This window comes from Patagioenas fasciata, chromosome 1 (genome assembly GCF_037038585.1).
Source record: "Patagioenas fasciata isolate bPatFas1 chromosome 1, bPatFas1.hap1, whole genome shotgun sequence".
NCBI classification, from domain to species: domain Eukaryota; kingdom Metazoa; phylum Chordata; class Aves; order Columbiformes; family Columbidae; genus Patagioenas; species Patagioenas fasciata.
This window is the reverse complement of record NC_092520.1, coordinates 156804479-156831505: the sequence shown is the minus strand read 5'-3', so window position 1 is coordinate 156831505 and position 27027 is coordinate 156804479. Positions and strand designations below refer to the sequence as shown.

Below are 27027 nucleotides of genomic sequence, written 5' to 3'. Positions count from 1 at the left end.
TTTAGGTAGCATATGAAGGATTAGGATTCCAATGAAAGAGAGGGACAGAATAAATTGCATCCTCTACCAAAGAACTGCCAGACCTTTTCAGATGGGTGCATACCATGAGCCCTTCCCATGTTAGTCAGCTTTATCTAAACCTTCCAAAGCAATGTCTGCCCCTGAATTTCATGGGTTTCAGGGTCAGTCACAACAGAATTGTGGGGCTGGGGAGGTCAGAGGCCATTTTTGTCAAAGGGTAGTGACCTTAGCAGCAAGAGGTAGCCTGACAAAAACAGGATTCATGCTAGTGAATGGAGTTCTCACTGTTCTTCCCCTGCTGAGTCTTTTTTCTACCTGGTAATGAAAAATCTTGAGAATTGTAATGGATTTTTATATGCATACATACACACGTTTGGATGCATGTATATATCTGTTTAAAAGTATTACATATGTGAAGTTAGTTATGCTATAATATACAATATTACAATATATGATATTGTATAAATTACATGTATTTATCTTTTGATATATGTTTTAGCCTGTGAGAAAGACCACACTTTTAATAAAAAGTTTATTTGTTGTGAGAAGAAGGTAGAAAGACAGAAAGGGAAAAAGGAAAAGGAAAAAGAAAACTAAAAAGAAAAAACAAGAGTAAGTGAAAATGAGATTGAATTGTTTGGCATGTGGTATTAAAGCCTCTCTAGAAAGATTTATGTAGTCACATATTTACTTTACATACACATAAATATGTGGCTAGGCAAGAAACAGCAGTTTCAGTTGCCGTGGTCAAGGGAAAGGCGTAATGAACAGGCTGCAGGCTCTGACTCAGGAGCTTTGGCAATTTGTACTAGGATGATTTAAGAGATTCCTGCCCCTAACCAGCTGTTCTACCCAGAGGTTTTCATCCTCTCATGGGCCGCTGTACTTCACAGCCTGGTATATACCCCTGCCACCTGAAAGCTGTGGTGGTTTATATTAATTTGGTGGATTCTGGCCTGTGATGGTCAAGGAAGGGACCTGCTTTCTCTTACAGCACTTCTGATGCAGATGGTGGTGGTGGTCTCTGTAGAGCTGTGTGTGGTAATCTATATATATGAATATCCAGTTTAAATTTCAAAGCCCTCATCAGGAAACTGTTCAAATGTAGTTAGAAGTGCATGTTCAGACTCCTGTGGCATCAACTCAAGTGTCTAAATCAATTAAAAAAACCCACAAACAACTGTGGAGGTTCTTTTGTAAAAGGCTTTCAAAGCCCCATCTGACTGACGATGTTCTGTGGCTCTTTGTTACGAGCAGCTTTGTGGTGCTTCTCTTGGTTAAAATTCCCTCTCCCAGCACCTCATGCACAGTTGCACAGTTTTGCTGTTCTCCACTCAGAAGTTCTTTATTCTGAATATTTCTGGCACTGACACTGTGTTCAATATCCATCCTCTTCCTGGAACAGTCTCCCATCAGGTAACTGGAGATTAATCAATGTTCTTGTGAGTGAACAGGATCACAGTGGACTCTAGGCCAATGTGGTGCAATGCAAAGATTTGAAATCCATTGGGGAAGAGAAAGTGGACTTTTCTATTCTGCTGACACTACCTTTCACATACAAATTTCTCACAGTCTTGATGAGGCAGATATTTCTGTGCTTGTTGATATTTAATAAGCCAGAATCAATGCTTTGATTTAAACATCTTCAATAACAAAATGCCAAGCAGGACTTTGGTCTCAAACTCATCAAAACTCCAGTTGCTAAAGACTGCCAACTAAAAAAATTTCTTCACATGACTTACTTTCTTCATATGTAGACAATTTTGCCTGAAGACAACTTTAATAAGAACAAAATAGGTGTGTTAACCTAAGCCTTATCTCCCCTGTCCTTAATAAAAGTGAAGAGTAGAAGTATATTGGGTAATAACACCAGCTGAAAAGGGTAAAATTTCAAAAGGTCTATGACACTAATCCAGGAAACAAGATTTTCATCAGGTACCTGAAGGTGGAGATAGGCTCCTGATGTGCTTCTGAAAATCCCATGAATATTTAAAGAGAATATTGACAAACCTCAACTCTTGCCAAACCTGACCTGGAACATCCTTCCTCCCTCAGTCCTTGCAGATGTCCAGCACATTCCTCTAGTTACTTTAGACCTCAGCTTCTCACCAGTTTACCCAGTAGTTAAATATACAAAATCTGAGAATTTTACTGCTTAATTTACTTACCTAAGGAAAAATGACTTTTCCATTTCCAGTATTCCAGTGGCAACACTTTTGTAACAAGATGCTGTAAAGAAGACGGCACATCTTACCTGCCTCAGCGAGTACACAGGCTTGGGTGAGTAACAGCAGCGGCGGGGCTTAAACCAGGTGATAGAGACTCCTCTGTCCAGTTGTAGCTTTGAGCCTCATGCAGTTTGTAGCTGCAAGCACAGGTGCAGGACTACTCCTTTGCTGTGAGTTATATACGTTCTCAAGTCCTTCATTGGATAAAAACATATATGGTCACATTGGGGATTTTTTGAAGGTTTGCAGCTTGTAGAAGTTTCTGTATTTAAGTAAATTTAAATGGCATCTGTTTAATTTCAAGAACTTTATTTGAGTGTGAAAATCCCTCATATATCTTGCACAACTGTACAAATAACACTTAGGTCCATTTTAGGCATAAACATGGTTATCATCACACTGGGTGCTATCAAAGATTTTATTTACAAAACAATTACTAAAATGCCTGATGTCATATTTCCATTTATTTATTTCTTACCCATAGGGTAATAGGTCCACCATAATTGCTTGGTGCATTTTATAATACAGACAAAAAAAGCTATGTTAATAAAATCTAACAAAAACTCACAAATAGCTACAAATCTGACAGAAAATGTCTAAGAAAAATTCTCCCCAAAATACAATACATTTTTCCACACACACACACAGTACAGAGTAAGTTCAAAGGCACAGCTTTGAATTTTGCTTTTGTAGAAGTATATAGCATTATCACCACGTGAAGGAATTGAGAAAACAGTTTCATACCTGTCAATAGGTAATTAAATGAATAATCATGTTTGCATTGCCATTTTCTTTACATAATTGCTTCATATCATCATATTTAACATATGTGGCTCTGAATCCAAAATCTTCCCAGTCCTCAAGTCCCTTCTTAACCTTGTCATTACTGACCAGAGAAGTTAGATTTTTCCAGATTGTGCAAACTTAACACAAATACATATACAATAAGAACAATAGTCAACTTAAGGCAGTGTATAATTCAATGCTACATGTCTTTTCTTCTCTTTTGTAAAGATCAAACTTACTGGATCAACAGAAAGGTGCATCAATATACAAAGTTAGGTGTAAACTGAAACCTACTACAGCAGTCTTTTAAGGAGCCAGATAGAGGAATTGACATGAAATAGTAATGACTTGGCAGAATGGTTTTTAAGGAATGCATTAATTGCTTAAAAGAAGAACAGATGACAGAGTTTTGCTGAGAGTGAATTTCTTGTCTTTAATTCAAATTATAAATAGGTTCCATTCCAGTACTTTCTTTTGTAAGACTCATCAATATTTGTCAATCAGATCGGGGGGGGGTGAAAACGGCTCACTCAAACTGATGTTGCCCAGGGTTAGCCCATATGCCAGGATTAAAAAGGGCACAGACTGGCCCCAAAAGTGGTCTAGAATGGCACAAAAATATTTTTCAGCTACAGGAACATTTAGTCATACTGGTCTGCAATCCGCCCATATTATGAACTATATTTATCTGCCCAGAATCTTTTTCCATCTTCACCTCCCTTGAAGAATGTCCATGAAAAGTACCACATAACATGAAGTTTTTATCAGTCTTTTAAGTATATGGGCTTAGCTGATACCAGTCATTTTCATTTAGCCCAACCTGTAGTGGCTTCCCCATTGATGTAGGCAAAACCAGGAAAGTGTTGCATGTGCTCATATTCAGAATTTCTGCGTGTAGTCAAGGGGGTGTATATGTCACCAGAATTCCCGTATCGTGTGGAGTGCATGGGTGGGCTCGTGTAGCAGGAGTTCGCGGCCGGGACCTCCGGCCAGCGAGGAGTCACTGGTGTGGGGTGCAGCCTCGGAGTGTTGCTCATCAAACAGGGCTCCATTCTTGACGTTGGGCTGTTGAAAGGGTACTGCAATAAAAACAAAGACAAACAAATGAAAGCATTATCTACCACATACTTAAATTTAAAATATGGGCTGGTGGTATCACAGTTCCCTGTTTAACAAAACCAAAGCCATGTGAATTAGCAGTGCTCCAACAAGTAAGTAACATATTGAAACTGGAAAACCAGATAACTAGTGCCTGCATTCAAACTAAAGTGTCAGGAAAAGTCTTGCAAAGTAGTCACTGCATTTAAATATTTATTTATCAAAGAGCTAGATACTGGTGGATATCTTTGGGAGCAGAAAAATAAATTGAATTCATCTAATCTTTTTCTCACAGTTTTTACCTGGAAATTCGCTATTCAGTAAAAAAATTGTCTAAAATGTCCTGACTCCTGCTTACTCAACTGAGTTTTGAGGGAGGAAAGCGAAATTATCTTTATTACCAGAAAGGTGTTTTCCCTTTTAAATGTTCACAAGCCATCCTGCCAGTTTCTGCAGAAAAATAGTATGGTCTGGCCTCAGAACAAACAGCTAATTGGAGAACTTATGAAAAGAGGCAGGCAGAAGAATCTCTCTATTCCCCAGCTGTTCACAGTGACAGTTGGAAACTAGAAATTAAAGTAGTTTGACAAATGCCTCCCACTAAGGAGAAGATGTACTGAGGACAAGACAGGCAGGAAAATAGAGAACATCTTTTGCTCTCTATAGCCACAGGCTGCCCGGCAACAGAAAGTGAACTGTGCTCATGAGTGTTTGCTCAGAACATGTTGATCTTATTGCCTGTCTTACAGGAGCAGATCAACTGTGTGCTGTGCCTAAGAAATGGCTCTTCTTGTTTTCCCATCCTGTTAGCCATCTGCATTGCAGAGATGGTTAAGATCCCTGTTCCCCTTGACCAGCCATGTATCTTCAGAGCTTCTATATTGTACACCTTCACACCTTTTCTACAAGAAGTGTCATAATTTAAAATATTATGATCTTGAGTTGTTTGACACTGTGGTATTTCCTTAACTAGAAAGCTGTCACCAAAGTAGGACTGTCACCTCTTCTGATGCTCACAAACATTGAAAGCTGCGTGGCAAAACTTCATATGGCTGAGGACTGTAAAACCTCTTCTCCATATTTTGGAGGGTCATGGAGAGAAGAGCTGGTGTAGGTGTTTGCAGGAGGGAGCTGGCAGTGACTCCCAAAGGGTCTCATTACATTACTCCAATGCTGGATGGGGCTGGGGTTATTCAGCTGCATAAGCAGGTTCCCAAGGCAATTACAGCGATGTTTCCATGAGGAGTTTCTGCTCGGTCCCTTTAGACCAGAGCCAGGAGGGCAGTGTTGCCTTGGCAAATGTATTTGAACAGTTCACAAACCTCAGGCAGCTCAAAAGCCACACACGGGCCACTCCTAATTAAAGAGGGGAAAGAGGAGACTATTTTTGACCAACATATTGTGCTGGTTTTGGCTGGGGTAGAGTTAATGTTCTCCATGGTAGCCAGTACAGTACTATCTTTTGGATTCGTGCTGAAATCAGTGTTGATAACACAGGGATGTTTCAGTTACTGTGAGCAGTGCTCACACAGAGCCTTTTTTGCTTCTTACCCTGCCCTGCCAGCGAGTGGGCTGGGGGTGCACAGAAAGCTGGGAAGGGGGACAGCTGACCCCAACTGTCCACAAGGATATTCTGTACCATATGACATCAGGCTCAGCATTTAAAGCTGGGGGAAGAAGAAGGAATGGGGGGTACATTCGGAGTGATGGCATTTGTGTCCCCAAGTAACCATTACATGCAATGGAGCCCAGCTTTCCTGGGGATGGCTGAACACCTGCCTGCCCATGGGAAGCGGTGAATGAATTCCTTCTTTTGATTTGCTGGTGTGCACTGCTTTTGTTTTACCTATTAAAGTGTCTTTATCTCAACCTGTGAGTTTTTTTCACTTTCACTCTTCTGATTCTCGCCCCCATCCCACCACAGGAGGAGTGAGCGAGCAGCTGTGTGGTGTTTAGTTGCCAGCTGGGGTTAAACCATGACAATACTGTACTTGGTGATATAGTATATTCCACCCTGTCCTGGGGAGACAGGCCAGTTACTAAATGAGAGGGAAGACATCAATGCTGTATGATGCATTATTTAGCATATACTTCTCATCTACCACAGAGACTGGATTTACATGTGCAATCAACTGCTGAAACAGGCTGGTAAATGGCAGCACCACACTGGATCATCAACACTTCAACTGGTATTGCTAATATGACTATCAGAATAAGCTGTATTGGTGACAGTGGCAACAAGTCCATATAAGACCAACTAAATTTCCAGCTTCCCAGGGAAAGGCTTTTAGGCACTGATCACGGAAAGCCTTATATTCCTTTGCAGAAGAATCAAGTTTTCAGACTTGTTGACTTTCCAGAGGCTTTTGCTGAAGATAAGAGCTGCCAGTGCCCAACAACAATTAAAGTCAAGCTTTGAAGTTTTAAACAAGGTTATTTGAATTTAGGATCATGGTTCTCTTCTTTAACTCAGTTAAGGACACGACACTCTGTCAAAAGACATCCAACCTGAGTATTCTAAGTAAATATAAGAGGTTCCAGAAAAGGTTGAACAATTTTCATATTCTTAATGTTTGAGAGACTAGTTAATAAATTTAAGATGCTGCTTTCCTGGTCTGCACTGGCAATACACAAAAGTCATATTCGTGGTGGTGCCTGCTGACTGCCTTTGCCTGGGCATCTTAATGAACAAAGCTCTTGCCATAGTGAATACAGAGGAAACAAGTTGTCTTTTGATTTGCTATAGATTCAGTGTTGGATTCATTTCACTTAACTTTAGTTATCAAAAAGCCAGGCATCTAATCAAAGTGAGTTATCTCTGCTCTGTCTACAGCCACCAGAAGAATTTATCAAACCTCAAGATAAATATTTAAGACAGAAGATGAGCAGTCCTCAGAAGATGTCTCTTTTCTTCCTCTTGCTACATGATATAATTCATTAGTGAGGTTGGCTTGAGTTAAATAAAAATCCCTTTTCCATAGCTGTCAAATCCGTAAGTTGTTTTTCCTGGCTGATCCCAAATATCCCACAAATGACTGCATACAAAATGCTTTGAGATGGTCAGAGTCAGGACCAGGCTGGATCATCCGAAAAAAAAAACACATCACAAAACGAATACATTTTTAAGTTTATGATTTCTATACGTCACCTGTGCACCTGCAAGATGTGGGCTAGGATAGAAACATTCTTCTTTGTCTCCAGTAGTGTTTTACTTAATACCAATTGTCATGATATTTGCCTTTATTAACTATTGATCTATACCTAAAGCCACTGTAGATTCCTGTATTAAAGAATATACTTACAAGGTTAGTCTAGACTCTTGCCATAATACAACAATGATTATCTCTTGTGTTCTTCCCAATGTGATAACTGATCTACTTTGTTGTTAACTGCAACAGAATCCCTTGCCATCCTGACTCAGTGCAGTTTTCCTTTGAGGCTGGGAAAATGAGGTTGTGAATTATAGCATGGGAATGACTTGCTTTCACATCCCTTACGAACACCAAGAGAAAGCCCGTTTAGAATCCTAGAATCATTTTGGTTGGAAGAGACACTCAAGATCATCAAGTCCAACCATAACCTAGCTCTGGCACTAAACCATGTTCCTAAGAACCTCATCTATGCACCTTTTAAACACCTCCAGGGACAGTGACTCCACTACTTCCCTGGGCAGCCCATTCCACTGCTTCTCAACCCTCTCCATGAAGAATATTTTCCTAATATCCAACCTGAACCTCCCCTGGCGTAACTTGAGGCCATTTCCCCTTGTCCTGTCACTTGCTACTTGGGAGAAGAGACCAACACCCTCCATGCTACAACCTCCTTTCAGGTAGTTGTAGACAGCAATGAGGTCTTCCCTCAGCCTCCTTTTCTCCAGGCTAAACAGCCCCAGTTCCCTCAGTCGCTCCTCACAAGACTGGGATTATTTGCTACTTGATAATTCATAGACTGCAAAACTATCATCCATGAGCAAGATGAACAAAATGAACTCTAGGAATATTGTGGTGGGTCTCCTGGTTGTACATGGCATTAGGTGGGGAAGGCACATAATGTTGTTTAGGTAGTTTGGAAGCACAAAACCTGTGCCGTTGCGGGAATGAAACCTTGGCTCCCAGAATGAACTTCAAGATGCACTGAAAAAGAGAGATAATCCTCCTCCGATCTGCTCTCAAGAGGCCATGCTAGGTTTGCTAAGAAGGCAGAGCTAATGGCTGTGCACGAGGGGACAGGGTACAGTGTGCTGCTTTTCCTTTTCATCAAGCGCACCCGATGCAGCTGCGTTTATGAATGTGTCATGAATGTAAAAAGAATAATTGCTTGAAAATAAGATGGACTCTAAATATCTAGTATTTTACAATAAATTCTGTTATGACTGAATGCAAGACGGAAAGTTTTGTAATGGTAGGTCAGCTAATCGCAAATGAGTCAGTGACTTCTTTTTCCCTAGAGTGAAGAGACTATTGAAAGACAATATTTTTAAAGTACTCATTGGCCCCTGCCTGACTATTAACTCACCCGATGAAGCATCTATTCAGCCTTGTTGGAGTGTCCGAAGCGGAGCCATCTGGGCGGATGCCTGCCCATGCTGCCTGAATCACCTTTCACACTCTACATCCGGTTTAATGAAGAGTGCTTAAGCATGCTGAACTCAAAACACTGGGGCCTAGTGATCTTTGCCAGATATAAAAGCGACGTTTGTTGGAGGGCTCTTGACAGGAAATTACCATTTTCTGGGTTAACTCACACTTGCTGTTACTGCTGCCATTAGACCTAGACAAGAAGTCCTTTAAGGCTCGGAGACTTTGAGCAGATTATTGTTAAGGCCTTAGCCAAAAATGCAAAATTAATTCATTTTTTTTAGTATTATTTTAGAAAATACGTTAAATACGTCCTTCCACGAAGGGAAGACTGAGTTCCTGTAGTGTGAGGATGGAGAATAACCTCTTTTTTCTTATCCTCAACTCATTGAATGATTATACATGGAGGTGAAAGGTGTCTCTGTCCAAACATCAAAATATTTTCCTTATGAATGTGGCTCTAACTTTACATTGGAATAGCTCACACTTTTGCAGAATGCTATAAGTTAATGTTGTACGTTAACCACTACTTTAGGACATGCAAATAACTCATACCAGAAATAATAGCAATTGTGAAGAACTGACTATAAATTAACGTCACAAAAATATGCTTAAAAATCTCAAAAAATTACATAGTCAAAACTATTGGTTCATTGCATCTTACAACCCTTAACTTGATCCTCTTCTCCACAAACTGAAGCTTCTTGAATATTAGTCTGTCAAACGGGTTGGATGAAACTTTCAAGCTAATCTAGGTAATTTTGGTACTTTTGGGAGTGACATTTGAAGCCTTATGAAAATGCTATTCATAATTATTTAAAAAGAAGTCAAGACATCTGTTTCCTTTTGCATTCAAAACATAATTACTTCAGTTACATTCTAACAATCTTAATTTCATTCTGAAGCCATACAGTTAGGAGCAATGATTCTTGATGCATGGGTGGTGTTTGGACAGTATTTTTTTATTTCTGTCATTACTAGGTGTTTGATGACAGAGTGGTTGTCGGGAAGGGTATATTGTCTTTACAGCATTGGTATAGTCACGAGCTTATACTGTATATGTGCTGGGGGGACAAGAACTTTTCTCCCATTATTTCTTTGGGAAGGAGATGGGCCAGGACAATGTGAATGGACACTAAAGCATGGGCTGTGTCTGGGAAAGGTTTTCTTTGTCTCTCCCACTGTAACAAGAACCAGTTACTGCTTTCTTCCAGTACTGCCTCCATGTAAACCCTGCTGTAGAAACACATGAAGGGAAGCGAAGACACAGGTGGGTAGAATTGTGCATGCAACATTGCACAGAGAAACCAAGTGGTGTTGCAACTCTGGGAAGCCATGAGATCACTGCAGTCCTCAAAGCAATTTAGGAGAGTCAAAGTACAAACACTGCTTAAAGCTGCTTTAACTGTGGCCTCAATACTGTGCTCTGTGCCTCTGAGAGGTGCAGACCCGATCTACTGCGTAATAGCATATTGTACTACCATGACATTTTCCAGACTGACTTTTTCTGGTCAGACCATGGAAGTAAACTCTGCTCATCATAAACCGAATCTTCCACCAACAAAACAGCTGCGCAAGCACTTGCTGATATAAGTGTGCTTCCCCCAGTCCCAGAAGTTGATTAGTGCCTCTTGAGGAGAGGACCCCAGCTCAGGAACAGCTGACCCTGGCGATGCTCCTGAGTGCAACAGGAGACAGCTTAAAAGCAGCAGAAAAAAACCCAACTTGTCTTTATGGTGGGAACTGCATCTTAAGGAACAAAAAGGTAAGCACTGCCATGCCACTTCTGTGGCTCTCTGTTAAGTACCTCCACCCGAGATGCACCATTTGTAGGTGGTTACTCCATTTTGGAAATGCAAAGGAAGAAAAGGTAAAATAAGGCTGTGTGCAGCATGGGGTCTAGGAGGGCTTCCCAGATCTAAGTGGCTGACCTGGCAGATTCTTGGCTGAGTCCCTCCTACCTACTGTGAGATCAAGTTTGCACGGAAAGGCTGGAGCGGAGCTGCGGCTCCAGCAGGTTCCCTGCTCCGCACACTGAGAGGACAGGACATTCACACACTTCCGAGACTACTCCTGCCTTGCAGAGCAGATACAGTCCTCAGATAAATCCGGTGTATAGAGCATCTGTCACAAGAGAAACTAAACAGATGATACTTCTTAAGTCTGAAGAAGACGTGACAGGAAGGAGGTGAGAGGAATGATGCAGACCTGTAATGTCTTGACTGGCAAGAATACATAAATAGGGAATGAATATTCCCCATTCTTCATCACCCAAAAAACATAGGGCACCCAATGCAATTATGAGACTTAAAACAGACTTAAAATTAACATGAGAATATATGTTTCATGCAATCCATCCCTAAGCCTGTAAGTACAAAAAAGCTAAAAGAACTAAAAAGCTGGAAGATGGGGTAACGGAGAGTAGTTTGCTCCAAAATACAACAGTCCAGCTGCTGCTTCTTACTCAGGATGTCCCTAGGTCAGCTTTGCCAAAGACAGTGTGGCTATGCTGGTGAAAGGACCACTCTCTACTTATCCTATTTCTAAGACATTTCCTCCACACATTCCTTTCTGGCCTTTGCTGGAGATTGGACCTAGATAAATGGACTTACAGGATGATTCACTACAGCCATGCATTAAGAGTACTTACACATGTTATCAGATATATTAAAATATAAAAATATATACTGTTGTACATTTTCCTAATGAGTCTTCCTACTCCAACTGTTATTCTTGTGATCTACAAATTAAAATGACTGCAGCATGAACGACTTTGTGTTTAAGGAAGATGTGGAATGATATGAATTGAATTATTTATGATAGGATCAAGGCCTGTTCAGCCAGGGTGAAACTAGCAGACAAAAGCAGTGATCAAAAGCCAGTCAAGTGTACATTGTGGAGGTGGATTAGGTAGTGACATGGTGAAGGGGTTAACTTTGAAGCGGGTACCTCTCTGCTGAACTCAACATAGGCTGATAAGAACACTGAGAGGCTTTTGGACAGAGTTTTGCCTATTTTCTATCCTGGCATCTGGTACCTAAAACTGCAGAGGCCAAGAATGGACAAAACATAGTGTCAGTATAAATGTATTTATGCACATACATTACAGAGTCCTTTGCTATATGATGATGGAGTAGCACCATAGGATTGTATGCACTTCTGCACCACAACTCAGAGAATTAGGTAGTAACAAGTCAATCTGTAGATCATTTTTCTTTATTTGTGTGCCAGGCTCCTGGCCAGGAAGCCAAGTCAAGGAATGAGCAATCAGGCCTGGAGTTACAAGGAAGCAACTGTTCTGAGAACTATTCACAGATGCTGATGAAAGAAAAAAAAAAATCGGATTAAGACCAAGGTTTGAACAGACTGTCCCTGTCAACAAAAAGGCTCTTAGCCATCAGTGGGAGTTACTCAGCCTATATTGCCAGAAGGAACCAGTTTTAGGCTTATGCTTGTTTAGTAGCTGCAGATATTACTTCAGCAGATTTACAAGCCATCTCCTCCATTTTTTGTTCTTTGGCTTCTTGTCCATCTGAGAAGCACCGATCTTTATGAAAATATGAACTACTTATCAAATTTTTTTTTAGCCTGAAGTCACAAGACACTTATCACATTCCTCTGTGAGCCAAGGTAAGCTCCAAGACTGCCTCAGAGATGAGAAATAACTTAAAGGTCTCTCACCAGTCTGTACAGGACAGGGTGTGAATGAGCATGCAGCTGTCACATGCGGTCCTTCAGTGGTATCAGCCTTAGCAACTACCACTGTCTCATTTCCTCTAACACCAGTGGATTCAAATTATCCAGAAACTTCTCACTAACATGAGCTTGCCACTGGTTGGGTGAGATGGGCTTGGCTTTGGACCTGCACTTGTGGTTTTCAAGAGTTGTACATAGTACAATACTATAGCTGCATAACTTCTTCCCCAGCACAGCTCCACTGTAAGGATTCCAATGACAAAACCACAGTAGACATCCTAAAATTAGTGCAATGCAACTGTCAGTGTATTGTTGGGTTGGGATTGACGTGCTACATGTTGGCGAATGCAACTTAAAGTAGGGGTGTCAAATTTAGAACACTCATCAAATTACATTTCACCCTTTGAAGGCAACTGTGAGGCTGATGTGGCCCCTGGTGAAAATGAGTTTGACACTCCTGACTTGAAGGGTCATTCCTGGCCCTTCCCCTTTCTCAGCTGTGCAGTTTCCCACCTCCATCAAATAAAAGTTATTCCCTTCATCTACTTTGCTCCAATTTCAATTTTTGTTGATGGTCTGTAAATCATATCTGTAAAAGGATCCATGTTAAAATTCTACTAAACCAACAAAAAATCAAGCACACCTCTCTGTTTATCTTCAGGAACATTTCTCTGGGATGGAAAATAGCATCAAAACAATGGACCTGATAAAACCAGGAGTATGCTTCTCTCTTCCACAGAAAGAGGTTGGACATGGTATTCTTCAAGACTAAAATAGTAATTTATAGTTGCTGCCTAAAACCCACCTTGATTACACATCATGTGTTTTGGCTCAGACCTCTGTCTAGGACAAAGTCTCTCCCTGAATTCATGTTTGTAGAGGATAACTTACCAGTCACACAGATTTCTTTTTCTTAGGAGTTAATCCCTAGACACTACACTAAAGACCATGATAGAATATTAGCTAAAGTTGAGCCCCAGTTCTATATTTGGACTGAGTGTGGATTATAACAAAGAGTTCTTTTGAAAAGTTACAGTCAATGCCTCTTCTTCTCAACTGATTTTATTATCACAGCCATACACTTTGCATCTCCTCCAGTTTCAGCATAGTGTCAGCTGATTATATATTTGTTGCAAATTTGGCTTCCTGTACTTCGATTTTGCAATGTTGTGAGTCCTACTGATACTCCTTGCACCAAGTTCCCCCAAAACAGTCTGCTAGAAAAAAGAGTAGTTCCCTAACATCTAATTAGGGACATCTTAAATTTTTGTTAAAACTATCTAAGAAAGGACTTACCACAAGGGCAGGCATTTTACAGAAACTCAGCTTTAAAAAGGATGTCAACAAATTCCATATTAAACCAGACTTCCGTGTTAAACAAGACTTTTAGTTTATTTTTGAAAGTAAGGTTTCAATTTGTAACTGAATGGGTGCATTGGTAGGGTTTTGTTAGCTGTGTCCTGCTGTGAGATTCCATCTCAGTTTACAAGACCATGAGAAAGAACATGCTAAATACAAGTTGAAATAATTTTGCTCTCAAGTGTGAGCACTAAACTGTTGCTGTTCTTCATGTATGCTCAGGACAGTTCAAGGGTTAGCAAGAAATGATCTGGCATCTGCACTTGTAGAGACAGCCTACAGTATGAAAAACATTTGCATGATTTTAATGTAAGTTACCATTTCCATGTAACATGTTAACCAGGACATGAATAAACTAAAAATGTGTTTATTGTGATTTGCTTTATTTATTTCTTGCTTAACTTGTGTTATGTCAGTGTGAAAGGCAGTTGTCAAAGGGTAGAAAGAAACTCCTGTGTGGGTGATAATATTTCTAATCATTAAAAGCCTAATTCCCTGTTTTACACACAGATTCATAGCCTTACAGACCTTGTCAGAACCAGCACTCATATGAGTTTTCTGCATTAAAGGATAAGAGAGATTGAAGAAAATTGGCAAGCCAATTTTAAGTCAAAAAGTGATGCATTCTGGCAAAAATCTTGAGATAACAGGGTAAGGCCTGTACTGAAAAACCAATGAATACAAACCTGTATTAAATACAGGACACTGTACTTCAACATTCACTCACTGTTCCTATTGAAAATACAGCAGCTGTAACAGCCCTCAATCAAATCCTGACACCAGGTGCTACACAAATAGGTGAGAAGTTGTAGACTTGTTCTTTCCATAAGCTAGGGAGCTGTTGTTGAGCTGGTCCAAATGAGCATACTGCATTTATACAGGACAATATTCCCAGCACATCTCAAAAAGCTATAAGGAGATCATAACCATAATTCTTATCTTACAGCTTATCTCACAGCTAGGGAAGCATAGAAAATGAAGCATAAAAAAGAGAAATTACTACTCTGAGGTCCCCAGGCATACTGATGCTGAAGACCAGAATGAAATGTAGGATTTATGTGTTTTAGTCCAAAGCACTATCAAATTCACATCTTTGCATTTGGTATGAAACTGTTCCAGTCCAGTGATGATAGTTAAGCATGGTGGTCCCTAGTATGCTTGTATAAATTTCCAGTAGATAAAGCACAAGAGGTGCCATATGGGTGGAATACCCATTGCCATCACATCCCTCCTGCCTGTACCTGTCTTTTGCAAATCTTCCAGCAGAGCGCCCAGAGAGGAGCTTCCTACACTGGGGAAGCACCAGCTGCATGAGGTACTGAAGCCATCCCACAGTGGTGCTACTTTTGAACTGTTGTCAAATATCATCTTCACACTTAATCTGTGCTGGCTCCTACTGGCTCAGTTTTGTGAAGTGAAATAGTCCTGAAATAGTTACTGACATGATTTCTCAGCATTATGGTAGGAGACATATTCAAACTATATGCAGAATTCATAGTTTTGGCAAATTCCTAAACATACATATTCACAAAAGCAGAGGCCCCAGAAGAATTCACTATGGCCTCTGCATCTTCTTTCAACTATATGAAAACATTTATATTTCTTGTTAGGAATTTCTTCCTGTTCGCAACTCCTGAGACACATGCAGCTAATTATATTCATTTTTTTATTTTAGCTACTCCTTAACACAGAAATATTTTCTGTCACCCTGACTGCTGAATTCTAGAGTGAGTACTCAAAATTCACAATCCAACACTATTCTGATAAAATAATCTCCACCAAAATGAAAAGATAACTACATAATATTAGAAGAGAAAAAAATATAGGGACCATCAATGACTAGACTGATGAGAACTTATTGATTCAGACACCTAATATGCTGATAAATTTACAAGCACAACTTTACTTAAAAAGTTATAGCAAGCATTATCAAGTAATAAATCCAACTTACCTGTGAAGAGCTTCTGTGGTAAGCTGAGTAGTGAAGTGGTCCAGAAATAGCAGTATCATGCGGCAAGGAAGGATACTGACTCTGCATTGGATGGGGATGCTGGTTGCTATAGCTACCATAGTTGTAACTTCCTGTGTATCTAAAATCCATTCAAAAACACTATTCAGTATGCATAATAATTGTATTCCCATTAATAATTCTAAAACTTAAACTAGACTTAAAGAATTATACAGGGGAGTTCAGTTATCTGTGTCCTTGCACTGGGGTCAGATGTTCTTTCCTTGAGAGGGAGAGAGGTGTATTAATTTGCATCTGAAGCACACAACCAACAGCTTTAGCAAAGCTGACGCAAGAGCAGAGTGGGATTTGAGGTTGGAGAACCTGCCTACTTCCTTTTTTTATCCCAACCCCTTGTCTAGGAACAGACAGGGGTAAAGGAGGGAGCAGTTCCCTGAGCTACAAGAAACTACAGGGTCAGAGTTTCTTGACCACCATTATTTGGGCCTTTCGCTAGCAGAAGATGCATGGACACTTTCTGCAACCTCTCCATCTTTGTGTAGCCATGCTAATTCAGCAACAAAGTTTAAAGGTTCTTAAAATAATGTTATTTAAATAATAAAATCATAGAATGGTTTGAGTTGGAAGGGACCTTAAAGATCATCTAAGCCCCCTGCCATGAGCAGGGACATCTTCAACTAGATCAGGTTGCTCAGAGCCCTGTCCAACCTGACCTTGAACTCTTCCAGGGATGGGGTATCTACCACCTGTCTGGCCAACCTGGGCTAGTGTCTCACCACCTTATGGTGAAGAATTTCTTCCTAATATCCAATCCAAATCTATCCCTTTTTGGTTTAAACCTGTTACTCCTCATCCTATTGCTAGACTCCCTCATAAAGAGTCCCTCCCCATCTTTCCTGTAGGCCCCCTTTAAGTGCTGGAAGACTCCTATAAAGTCTCCCCAGAGCCTTGTCTTCTCCAGGCTGAACAACCCCAGCTCTCTCAGCCTGTCCTCACAGGTGAGGTGCTCCTGCCCCCTAATCATCTTTATGGTTGGTCTCCTCTGGACTTGCTCCGTGAAACACAAATCACGATAAAAAAAATCACACAAGCAAAGTAACCAATTCATTATATGAGAGAGAAGACAGTTATTTGTACAGACTTATTCTTTTTCTGGAAAATTCAACATTACCCTTCCAAACAGTACCCAGTCTTCCACACTGGGAAAGCACTTCTGCAAAGTTTATGAGTATGCAATGAGACTGAGGAACTTCATAAACTCTTTTGAACCTCTTGCATCATGTCAGCGCCTGGCTATTTGCTAATATTGCTATGTGCCCAGCCCTTCTCAACCCATTATTTTGTGATTGTTTCTTTTTAGTTATGGATACCTATGAGGTATACACTCACTCAAATCAGCATGGCACAGAAGAAGTGTTGCTTGACAAAAAGAGCACTGAGAGACTTAGTGACCAAAGTTTTCTAAGATCAAATAATTTTGCATAAAATTATAACATAATTATTTTCATTGAGAGCCTTGAGCAAATTTTGGTTATGAAGATGGGATTAGAATACAATGGTGAAAATGGGGGCTATTTCTCCAAACGTTGGACATTTTCTATCTGCAGTTCTAACAGTAGTCATAGAACCATTGAATCACTGAGGTTGGAAGGGACCTGTGGAGATTGTCTAGTCTAACCCTCCTGCTCAAAGCAGGGTCCACAAGAGCACGATGTCAAGGATCATGTCCATATGGATTTTGTCCATCAGCAAGGACAGAGACTCCATAGCCCTTCTGGGTAACCTGCTCTAGTGTTTGATCATACTTACAGTAAAACAGGTTTTTTGTTTGTTAATGTTTAAACAGAATTTCTTGTATTTCTATTTGTGCCATCTTGTCCTGTCACTAAATACCACTGAGACGAATCTGTCTCCATTGTCTTTACATCCCCCAGTAGGTATCTGTACACATTGATAAGACCCTCCCTGAGCCTCCTCTGCCTGATGCTAAACAATCCCAGATCTCAGTCTCTTTATATGACAGATCCTCCAGTCCTATAACCACAGAATCACAGAATGTTAGGGACTGGAAGGAACCTCAAAAGATCACCTAGTTCAATCCCCCTGCCGGAGCAGGAACATCTAGATGAGGCTACACAGGAATGTGTCCAGGTGGGTTTGAAAGTCTCCAGAGAAAGAGACTATAGTCATCTAAGTGGTCGTTTTCTCGACTAACTCCAATGTGCCTGTGTCTGTCTTCTACTGGGGAGAACAGAATTGGATCCAGATGTGGTGCCAGCCATTCTGAGTAGAGAAGAAGGATCACCTGTCCTGAGATATGCTATAGCAGGGTTGTTCTTTGGGCACAACTAACCTTTGGGATGGAAAATGGCCCAGGAAAATGAATCAGAGAAGAAATCTACTGAAGCCTTCTCTTTTATAAAACATTCTCCAAGCCTACTGTGTTTTTAAGTAGAAATAAATGAGATTATACAACTGAGATATATTATAATCATACAAGAGTAACAACCAAAGAAAAATGGTACTGGCACCTTTGCAATATAGACTTACTACATCAAGAAACAGATTTCACTGTATTTAAAAAAAAAAAAACACCACCTCAAAACCTTAAGCATAAATTCATGCAAAAAACATTTAAAAAACCCCAACCAACCAACCAACCCCCCCATAAAAGAAACCACCAAGACACTGGGAAACTACTTACCCGTGTTCTTCTCTGTGGGGATAAACAGGTATCCGGTGTGTGACAGATGATGATGGTACATGTGGACTTCTCATGCAGGGCAGCTGTTGGGAACTTTCAGCAGGTGACCCTGCAGCTGTTGTCACAGTGTAGGTGAGTGACCACGTATAGGATTGCATAGCTCCTGCAGACAAAAAAGCATTAAAGGAACACAGCTAACATCATGTGTCATCCACAGAAGTGTTATGCTTTAAGACAGTTATAGGAAAGCAACCTCATAGGCAATAATAACAGGAACAGCATCAACCAAAGTGAACACAGCAGTTGTATCTGAGACATAAATAAAAATACAAATAGATCAGCTGGGGCATGCAAAGGACCAGAGGTAGGAGACCTATCTAGAATGGCTCATACTGTGAACTTTCAGTGTGGTGTTGAAAATATTTTTCATAAAAAAATTGAATGGGATGTAGAAGTGGAAGACCACCAGTGCTAATATTTCTCAGGCATGATGCAGCAAGCCCTGAGGTCTCTCTCACATGGAGTGAGCTGCTGGCCTGTTTATCTCTGAGACTAATCAGGCCTGGACTGAAGCAGGAAGTATGACCAGGACAAATGAAGGGTTAGAACAAAATTAGTGTTAGGCAAATAAATTTCTTGAACCCTTTTGCAGCTTGCATCTGTTCCGTCCAACTAGGTACCAGCCTTTGTAGTGGCAACACAGTGCTAGAACTCAAAATTATAACCAATATATAGACAGAAATAGCCTAGCCATTTTCTTCCCACAAATAATATTTGTTTATTCTTTCTGATGTTGGAAGACTGGTCTTAAATTATTTTTTCATGTAGAACATTTGTAGGAAGAGTAAAGCAAAGAAGTGGGTTTTCCATTTTGCTTGGAAGTTGCTGAGTTTTTAATCATCCTGATCCCTTCCAGGCAGGAACTTCAGATTCATTGGCCAGCTGCTGAGAAACCTTTGTCCTTCGCACACACCCCTTTCACTCAGGAGGCTGACAGATCCATTGTTCCAGTTTAACATAGCTCTTGCTGGAGGTCATGACCATACTGGCTGAGATTACCCTGCAAATGAGGACCAGAACACTGAATTTAACCCAGTACGAACGCTAGTTTGGGGGTCTCTGGGCACTCTTTACTCTTTTTCACCAACTAAAAGGAATTGCAGGAGGTGACTCGGTTTTTTTTCAGTGTGGATTCTAGGACTTCCTGTAGGATGAAAGGGCCTAATTCAGAGGGGGAAGCGATTGTATGACCAGGTCTGTGTCCACTCCCTGGCTTTGGGGAATGAAAAGCCTTTCTCGGATGTGCATAATTTTCTTCAATGCATGTGATGAGCTTTGGCAAAATCAGATAAACAATGTTTTTAAATAGGAAATGCTTAATTCTGGGACTGAACAATGGCATTCTGAGCTTCAAAAGATAATTCCAGCTTGAAATACTCCAGCAGGGTGTGATTCGGTGCTCTTATAGTCGAAACATCCTTGGATGTGTTATGGCCAGGGATATTTGTGTTACGTCTATTTTCACATTACTGCATTTTCTGTCACTGATTCGAATTTCCAGTCTTTCATCTCCTCCCATTGCAGAGGACCACTGAGATCCCTGAGAGCAAATTGAGGCTAGCACATCAGTCTCACTGTGGATATAAGCAGTCACAGTTCCTTCAGTTGAGCAAAATATTAAGGAAACCTATTTTCGCTAGAAAATACAGTTCACATGGAAGGGGCCAAAACTCCTTATGCAGTCACCAAACAGCTTCATTTGAAAACAAGAGAAAAACTGTTTTGAAAATATCAACAGCTTGTCTGCGGAATACTTTGGTGAAATGTTGCGGTTTCAAGAGGACAACATATTTTCCTAGCGTTATTTTCCAAAAGAAAATTTGAAACTTTGTTTCAAAACAGGTCTAAATTCAAAAGACAAAAGCGAAGAGAAAAAAAAGTAAAGAAGGACAATAAAGATGGTGAAAAGAACCAGTTACTTATTTTTAGTTAACATTCCTGAGTTTTTTTCACTTTTTCACTTTTCAAATTCAACATAAACCAAAAGTTTTTCTTTGACCTGATTTCTTCTTTTCCAATAAAAAACTTGGCCATTGAGCCAAAAAATCTCATCACCTTCTTCACCCTAACAAGAAGTGCTAATAACAGGGCCAAAGGATCCTTCGCATTTTACCTAATATGGTTAATTTGACTGGCCTCAGCCATTCTGACAGTCTTCTTTTCTTTTTTTGAAAAGCAGTAGGATTTTATCTCAGTTTGATGAAAATGAGTCAGTTCAGGACAGCAAGTTGTTTCATGTGCTCCCTGTGGGAAGCTGGGCTTCTTGGATGAGAAGACTTGGCCACTCCTGGCATTCAATCTGACTGGAAGCCACCTTAGTTCAATTTTTAAATAAATGTTCAGGGTGTGACATGCTGTGTGCCTGTCCATACTACACAGAAACAAATACGGAGAATACGTCTTGCACTGGAAGAGTTGTGAATATCTTTGTTTAATTCTCCTAATCAAGAATTGTCCAAGGAACTACAGGATAGTACCTCACACAGCTACTCTAGGAAATACTTTCTTTTGGAGGTTATGGTTTAGAAACAAATGTATGTTGGGTCTTGCTCTGGATTTACAGAGTGACAGAAAGATGTTAAAATATTTTTATCAGGATATTCTTGGGAATCTACAGTTGCCTCACTTCTCCTTGCCTTTGTGGAAGGGATGCCATTATTTTCAGTGACCTAGTCACAAAGACAACAAGGAAGGACAGAAGACAACAACAGATTTGCAGATTGTGTGTATGTATATTTCACTTCAGCCAGGATACTGCACACATTGTGGTGGGTGGAAAAGGATGAATAAGTCTGAATTTTTTTTCATAGTTAGCTTCTTAATACCCGCTTCTCTCCCAGTCCTATATGATTAATCTTCTCAGCTGGCTGCAGAACTGAACTCCAGGAGATGAAGTCTCTTTTAGATATGACTGAACCCAACTGAACTGCTTTCTGAAATAAGCAAAAACAATAGTGATTGAGCAACATTCTGGTCTGCTTTGTGTTCTGAACATGCAGGGTTTGATTAAAATAGGGAAGATCATTTAGTATCATTCATTTTTCTTTTCTCTTTTAATGAAAAAATTGATTTTGACGAACTGACCAAGAGGCCATCTGACCTGTAGGAAAGCCAAATGTAAATGGAACTTCTATCAGTCCATGGACAGCCCTGTTCTTATTGGTGCCATCATCTACACCAGTGCAGAAAGAAACAAATGTTGCTTCATTATGCTGCGTTTTATATTTGCTTTATGCTGGAGTAAATGACCACCCAGGCACAAGCAAGATACAGCACTGTGTCTTGTTGCTGATAGTAAGCATTATTGTCAGCTTCAGACAATCAGAAATCTGGAGTCAGACACCCATTCTGGCCACACACAACAAAGAGATTACCTTAAACTATCAGCTTTAGAAAAAACACAAGCCCTTCCATTGAGAAGGGGAGAATTGCCTTTTGAAATGGGAACCTTTGACTTTTACACTCTGCAGCTATGATAATTAAACTCTGATTGTTGAACAGGAGCTGATGTTCTCACATAGTCACATGAGTCCAGAAGCTGAAGATTTAGGAGAAAACCAGAATTTTTTTCTACTCACACACACAAATAAGAGAAGTGGTACCTCTGTGCAAGCATCCCCTGTGCCAGATTCCCATAACTTTAATACCTAACCTAGACTTTTAAGAACAGTGACTTTAAATGACCATTTCTGGTCTGAAGACTTTTGTCACACATACGTTTTTTGAAACTAAGTGACTTAGATTAGTTTACTAACATATTAGGAGCAACTTAAAATTCAGAGTTCATTTTGGGTTGTCTAAAAGCCATTGCATTGGCAAATGAGTAATCACAGCTTTAAGAGGGGCTTTAAGAGAGAATAGCAAAGTCAGCCATATAGCTATCACTTTTATTACAATATTATTGCAGTTTGAACAATCATTAATCTGGCCTTTGTGAATTGGAAAGGATGGAGACTAATTATCCTTTTAAATGTCTAGTAACTTCACAAAAAGTTTTAAATAAAATGTCAGCTGAGCCATGCCAGATGTTCTACCACAGAATGCTATACATAGGATCTACCTTTCTTTTACTTGGTATCATGTAATTGCAACAGTTTGATTTGCTGGTTTTGTACTGACCACTGACTGAAAGCAACAACGTGAAACTGCAAGCTTAATAGTTAACTTTTACTGCTAATGCCACAAGCAAGAAAGAGTTAATGGTGCCTTAAACTGGGGAACTGAAAGCTAGTGGTAACCAATGGAACTAATTCTCAAGATTTGCAAAGCATTTGCCTAGTTTCACATTTACCTCTTAAAAGACACATCAGAAAATCAATACAATATACTTTTAATGTTTATCTCCAGAACAGAGTTACCTGTTCCAAAATATCCCATGTATTAATGTCACAAATCTGTATATGGAATAGTTTGAAAAATGGGATACATCACCAGGGTTGCTATTTTGTATGACTCTGTGTGAATGAACCTTATATTCCATAGTGTAATGGTGAACAAACTAAAATCAGTTCATCTACATGATCAATGTGGGAAGCGGAGGTATCACTAATTGCCCAAATTAACACCGGGAAATTACTACATACATACTTAATCTTAACCAGACCACTACTTGCATTGACGAATGTGGCTTATGCTAGACAGAAACTATTTTCACAATCACAAAAGTGAGACTGCACCAGACTGTAAGAATAAAATCCAGATCAAGCAAACACAAGTTTTTAAAACAACCTAAAAATGAAGGGGGGGGGGGGGGGGGAGGAAAATCAGAAATCTTTTTCCTGCTTAAGTTCTGCTACAGGAACAACTTCATCATAATCTACTGCCTGTACTGTGGGAGCAGATACTTCAACCGTTGTTCCTAAATGATCCTGTTTCTGGCTTGAGACTTCACACTAGCAGACCTTGGCCTTACCAGGACATTAAAAAAAATTAGAGGGAGAGAATAAAAAAGACTATAATAAACAACATGGATTAAGAAGGAATTGCATTGGGAATGTTTACATGAGTCCATTCCCTTGCGTTACAGGTGGGATTCAGGAGGGATAATACAAGATCCACGTATTTCCCAGGCTTGCCCAGATCTGTGTCTAAGCCAAGTACCTAAGTCATGTAAGCTGAAGGTAGAATCTCAGATAGTTGACAAATAGGCTATTACATAAGCATGGAATACGCTTTGGGTGAATAGTTATGACAGTCACATAGAGTTACAGTCTCTACAGCCCAAACACAAGTCCCTCAAATCTCCGTTCCTGTCAATGCCATCAGAGAGCACACAGTTCCTTACTTTTCTGTCTTTTACTTCTGGGTGCAGTTCTGCATCACACTGAGTTCTGGTTATAACATCACAACAATCCCGTTGGGTCATGATGTCCACAGATCAAGCTGCCCACAAAATCAATGTTTCAACAAGACTCAAGCATATACACAACCTCCAGCATTGCCTGATCTAAAGCAGTGAGCTCCACCTGCCATGTCTTTTGTCTAACTGTTCTGGGGCTAATATCCTCCTATTTCCCTCCTAAATATGCTAGTGTCTCCAACAGCAAGAAAACCTTAAGTTTTTATGCAGGGACCAATGTTCTTAAATCACTTTCCACCACAACCATGCATTGTGTTTCCCTGTGGTGCTTTTGAAAACATGAAAAACATTTGTCAGAAAGATTTATTAGTCCTTTAGCCACTGCCAAATTCTCCAGTGTGGTAAATCATCACTTTCTGACATTATTTCAAGAAGGTTTTGTAACTTTTCTGGTACATCACAAAAGTGATAGTTTCCATATTCTGATTATACAGCCTTTTCACTGTGAAGCATCAAAGCTGAAATTTCACTGTCTGGAAGGCCTTCTGAAAGTCATTCACGTTTCTGCCTTTTTTTCCAGGAGTCAAGAAAACACTGTCTTCTGATCATACAGACAGACTATTCTGCCCACATCAGAAAAGTAATGAGTGAGTTTTACACTGGAGTACAGAGGACAGTTGTCCATTTATACAGATGAAAAAAGAAGCCAGTTTTGTGCTTATTGTTTTCTGTCAGTCCTGCCCACAAGCTGAATACCTTTAAGCACAGATTTTTTAGTCACTGGGCCCATGAGAATACAGTCTCATGAGTTGCCATAATAACACCATACAGCTGAAAATAGGCTTCAGACATGTAATTCCTAGTCTCTAACATTGAAAGATGAAAGTAATCACTGAGGTTTAAAACATTTCCAAGAGAAACTTGCACAGCTATTTAAACATATTTGGGTCTCGGATATGTTTAAAGATACCCAGTTCCCATTTTACCCACTAGGGATTACAGAACCACTAGTGGTTCAGGATTTTGAAAACCTCACTAAACCTTAAAATATCTGGCACATTTCCTTGAAGTATAAAACATCCAGACATCATATCTTTTCTCTATTAGATTGCATGTCATGTTTGGATACAGTGAGAAGATATAAGTGATATTTTGAACAGATTTCTTTTTGGGAAGGGTTCTCATCCCTTGAAAGCCAGCACATCATGTTCTTAGGATCAGTTTCAGGTGACTAAGTGCAAAAATCATCTTCAAGCAGATCCAGTTGCCGTAAGCCTACCTGTTGTAGCTGTTATCCCACCATACTCTGGGGACTGGTTGCTGATGGGTGAGGGGGCAGAGGGCACTTCCACTGAGGTGGCAGATTTAGCTGGGGAGAATGGCACTGGGGAGGGAGTTGGAGGAGCTGGTTCACTCAGAATAATTTCTTCTTGTACTTCTGCTATAGGACAAGAGAAAAACCATCAAACTTAGCTAAAGGTAGAGACAAGGAACACTGAGAATCTAAAAAAAAACCACAAAAAAAAAAAATCAATGGAAGAAGTTAAATTCTGCAGGCTGTGTTTCAAGAAATGCATAGCAAGAATCAGAAATCTTTGAAAGAAGTAATTCTGTAACATCCAGCATTACAACCTTCAATGTACCTTCATGAGACCTCTTAAAGGACAGTGCTGTTTTTCCTGTTGTATAGATAGGAAACCTGTGCATAGACAGCTTAAGGCTTATGTTCCTGTAATATACTATTAGATACCTAAAATTATGAGTCTAGTCCAAATCAGACACTCCTAACTCCTTCTAGAGATGTTGGAAAGAAACAGGAATCTTCAGGGGATTCCAGTGGCTTTTGGTTATGACCTTTCTTCATTGACTAAAGAGGATGACGCTCTGGATAGTCCTTGCTGCTAAAGGTAAGTGGAAACTATGCAAGGATAAACAACTCCATCAAAAAACCGAGAGGCTATGGCAGGGCAATGAATTAAATCCAAAACTTTCAACACATAGAAGATATTATCCTAATCGCAGAAATAATCTTTTCCCTATAAATCTACATAGGGACAAATTAAGCCACATCTAAAATAAATAATGGAACTTTTCAAAGGTGACAGAGGGGTTTAACTTCCCAAAATTAATGGGAGATGCAAGGAAAAAAGATCACTGAGGACCATTCGTTAAAAGGGGCTGCCCTAAGCAAAGGGAGCCTGAAGACAACCTCTGCCTGCTTCTCTTCTGGCAAGTCAGTGTAGAGCGGAGTGGGACTCAATCTGCTTCTGTACGGGCACTCAGAACAAAAGTGTACCTGAAATAATAGCTTTGGTTTTTGTCTTTGTTCACTTATGCTATATCTCCCTTTTATTTAGGGTGGCATAAATCCACTAATATCAGTGGATTTATTTACTATTAAACCAGGGTGAGAGAGAACCAAGAATCAAGACTGAGTCCACTGAAACACAATGGTGGCTAAGATAGATTAACTAAGGTAAAGGGTTCAACACAAAAGTCTGTTACTGAAACATCAAATGTGTGCTTAGGAATGGAGTTTCAGACATCCAGAGTTACATCACAAAGCAGGCAGGCCTCTTTCAGAACATATTAACCAGGGATGTCCCCTCTCACAAATGACTTATTTCAAATCATGATGGAACTGAAAAACAATTAGCTCCTAGATAAGCCTCATTAAGTTAGAAGAAGATAAAGAAATGTCCTAACACAGAAAACAGTGAATTCAGTGGAATAAAACAACGAAAGATGAATGAAAGAACAAACTCACCTGTGCTTCCTTCTCCTTTCATTGCCCTCATTAGCTCATTAGCTCTCTCCTGACAATGGAGTGATTCTAGCAGGTACAATACATAGTCATCGAACATCAAGTGAATAAGGTGAAAAGACCCTAGTAATAAAGTGAACAAACAAAAAAGCCATTAACTGTCTCAATACACTAATTAAGCCAACGATTTTGGTATTCAACACAAACAGTACTGAGTAGGACTGCCTCCATAGACTACTGCCACTGAAGGGTCCCTCTTACTCAAGGCAAGAGAGGTCAAAGTAAAACTGAGGACTAGCAAACTCTGTTGACTCCTGGATTTATGCAGGCTTGTATGACCAGTTACTGTGATTTAAGGTGCAAGGAGGCTGCCTAGCTGAGAGCTGGGATTTAATGAAGTTTTCTCCTCCTACATTAGTATTGAACAATTTAGACAACTACACTACAGTGGAATAATTTCCTTTTA

General features: G+C 40.0%; 2 protein-coding genes across 3 annotated transcripts in view; both read right to left on the bottom strand.

Annotated features, from left to right (window-relative positions):
• The window catches only part of TMEM263 (transmembrane protein 263), a 132271-nt gene that overhangs the window by 86597 nt on the left and 18647 nt on the right, over nucleotides 1–27027 (bottom strand). The window lies entirely within an intron of this gene.
• Nucleotides 2542–27027, bottom strand: part of RFX4 (regulatory factor X4) — a 93904-nt gene continuing 69418 nt past the window's right edge. The window contains exons 14-18 of one of the 2 annotated variants that reach the window (XM_065845507.2): nucleotides 26565–26684; nucleotides 25077–25235; nucleotides 18439–18601; nucleotides 15717–15855; nucleotides 2542–4114 (exon numbers count right to left, since the gene is read on the bottom strand). In XM_065845507.2, coding sequence (XP_065701579.1) covers nucleotides 3842–4114; nucleotides 15717–15855; nucleotides 18439–18601; nucleotides 25077–25235; nucleotides 26565–26684 — 854 coding nt within the window. In that variant the 3' untranslated portion in view covers nucleotides 2542–3841. Of the gene's footprint in view, nucleotides 4115–15716; nucleotides 15856–18438; nucleotides 18602–25076; nucleotides 25239–26564; nucleotides 26685–27027 lie in introns of both variants that reach the window. The other variant, XM_065845497.2, reaches the window with a different exon arrangement.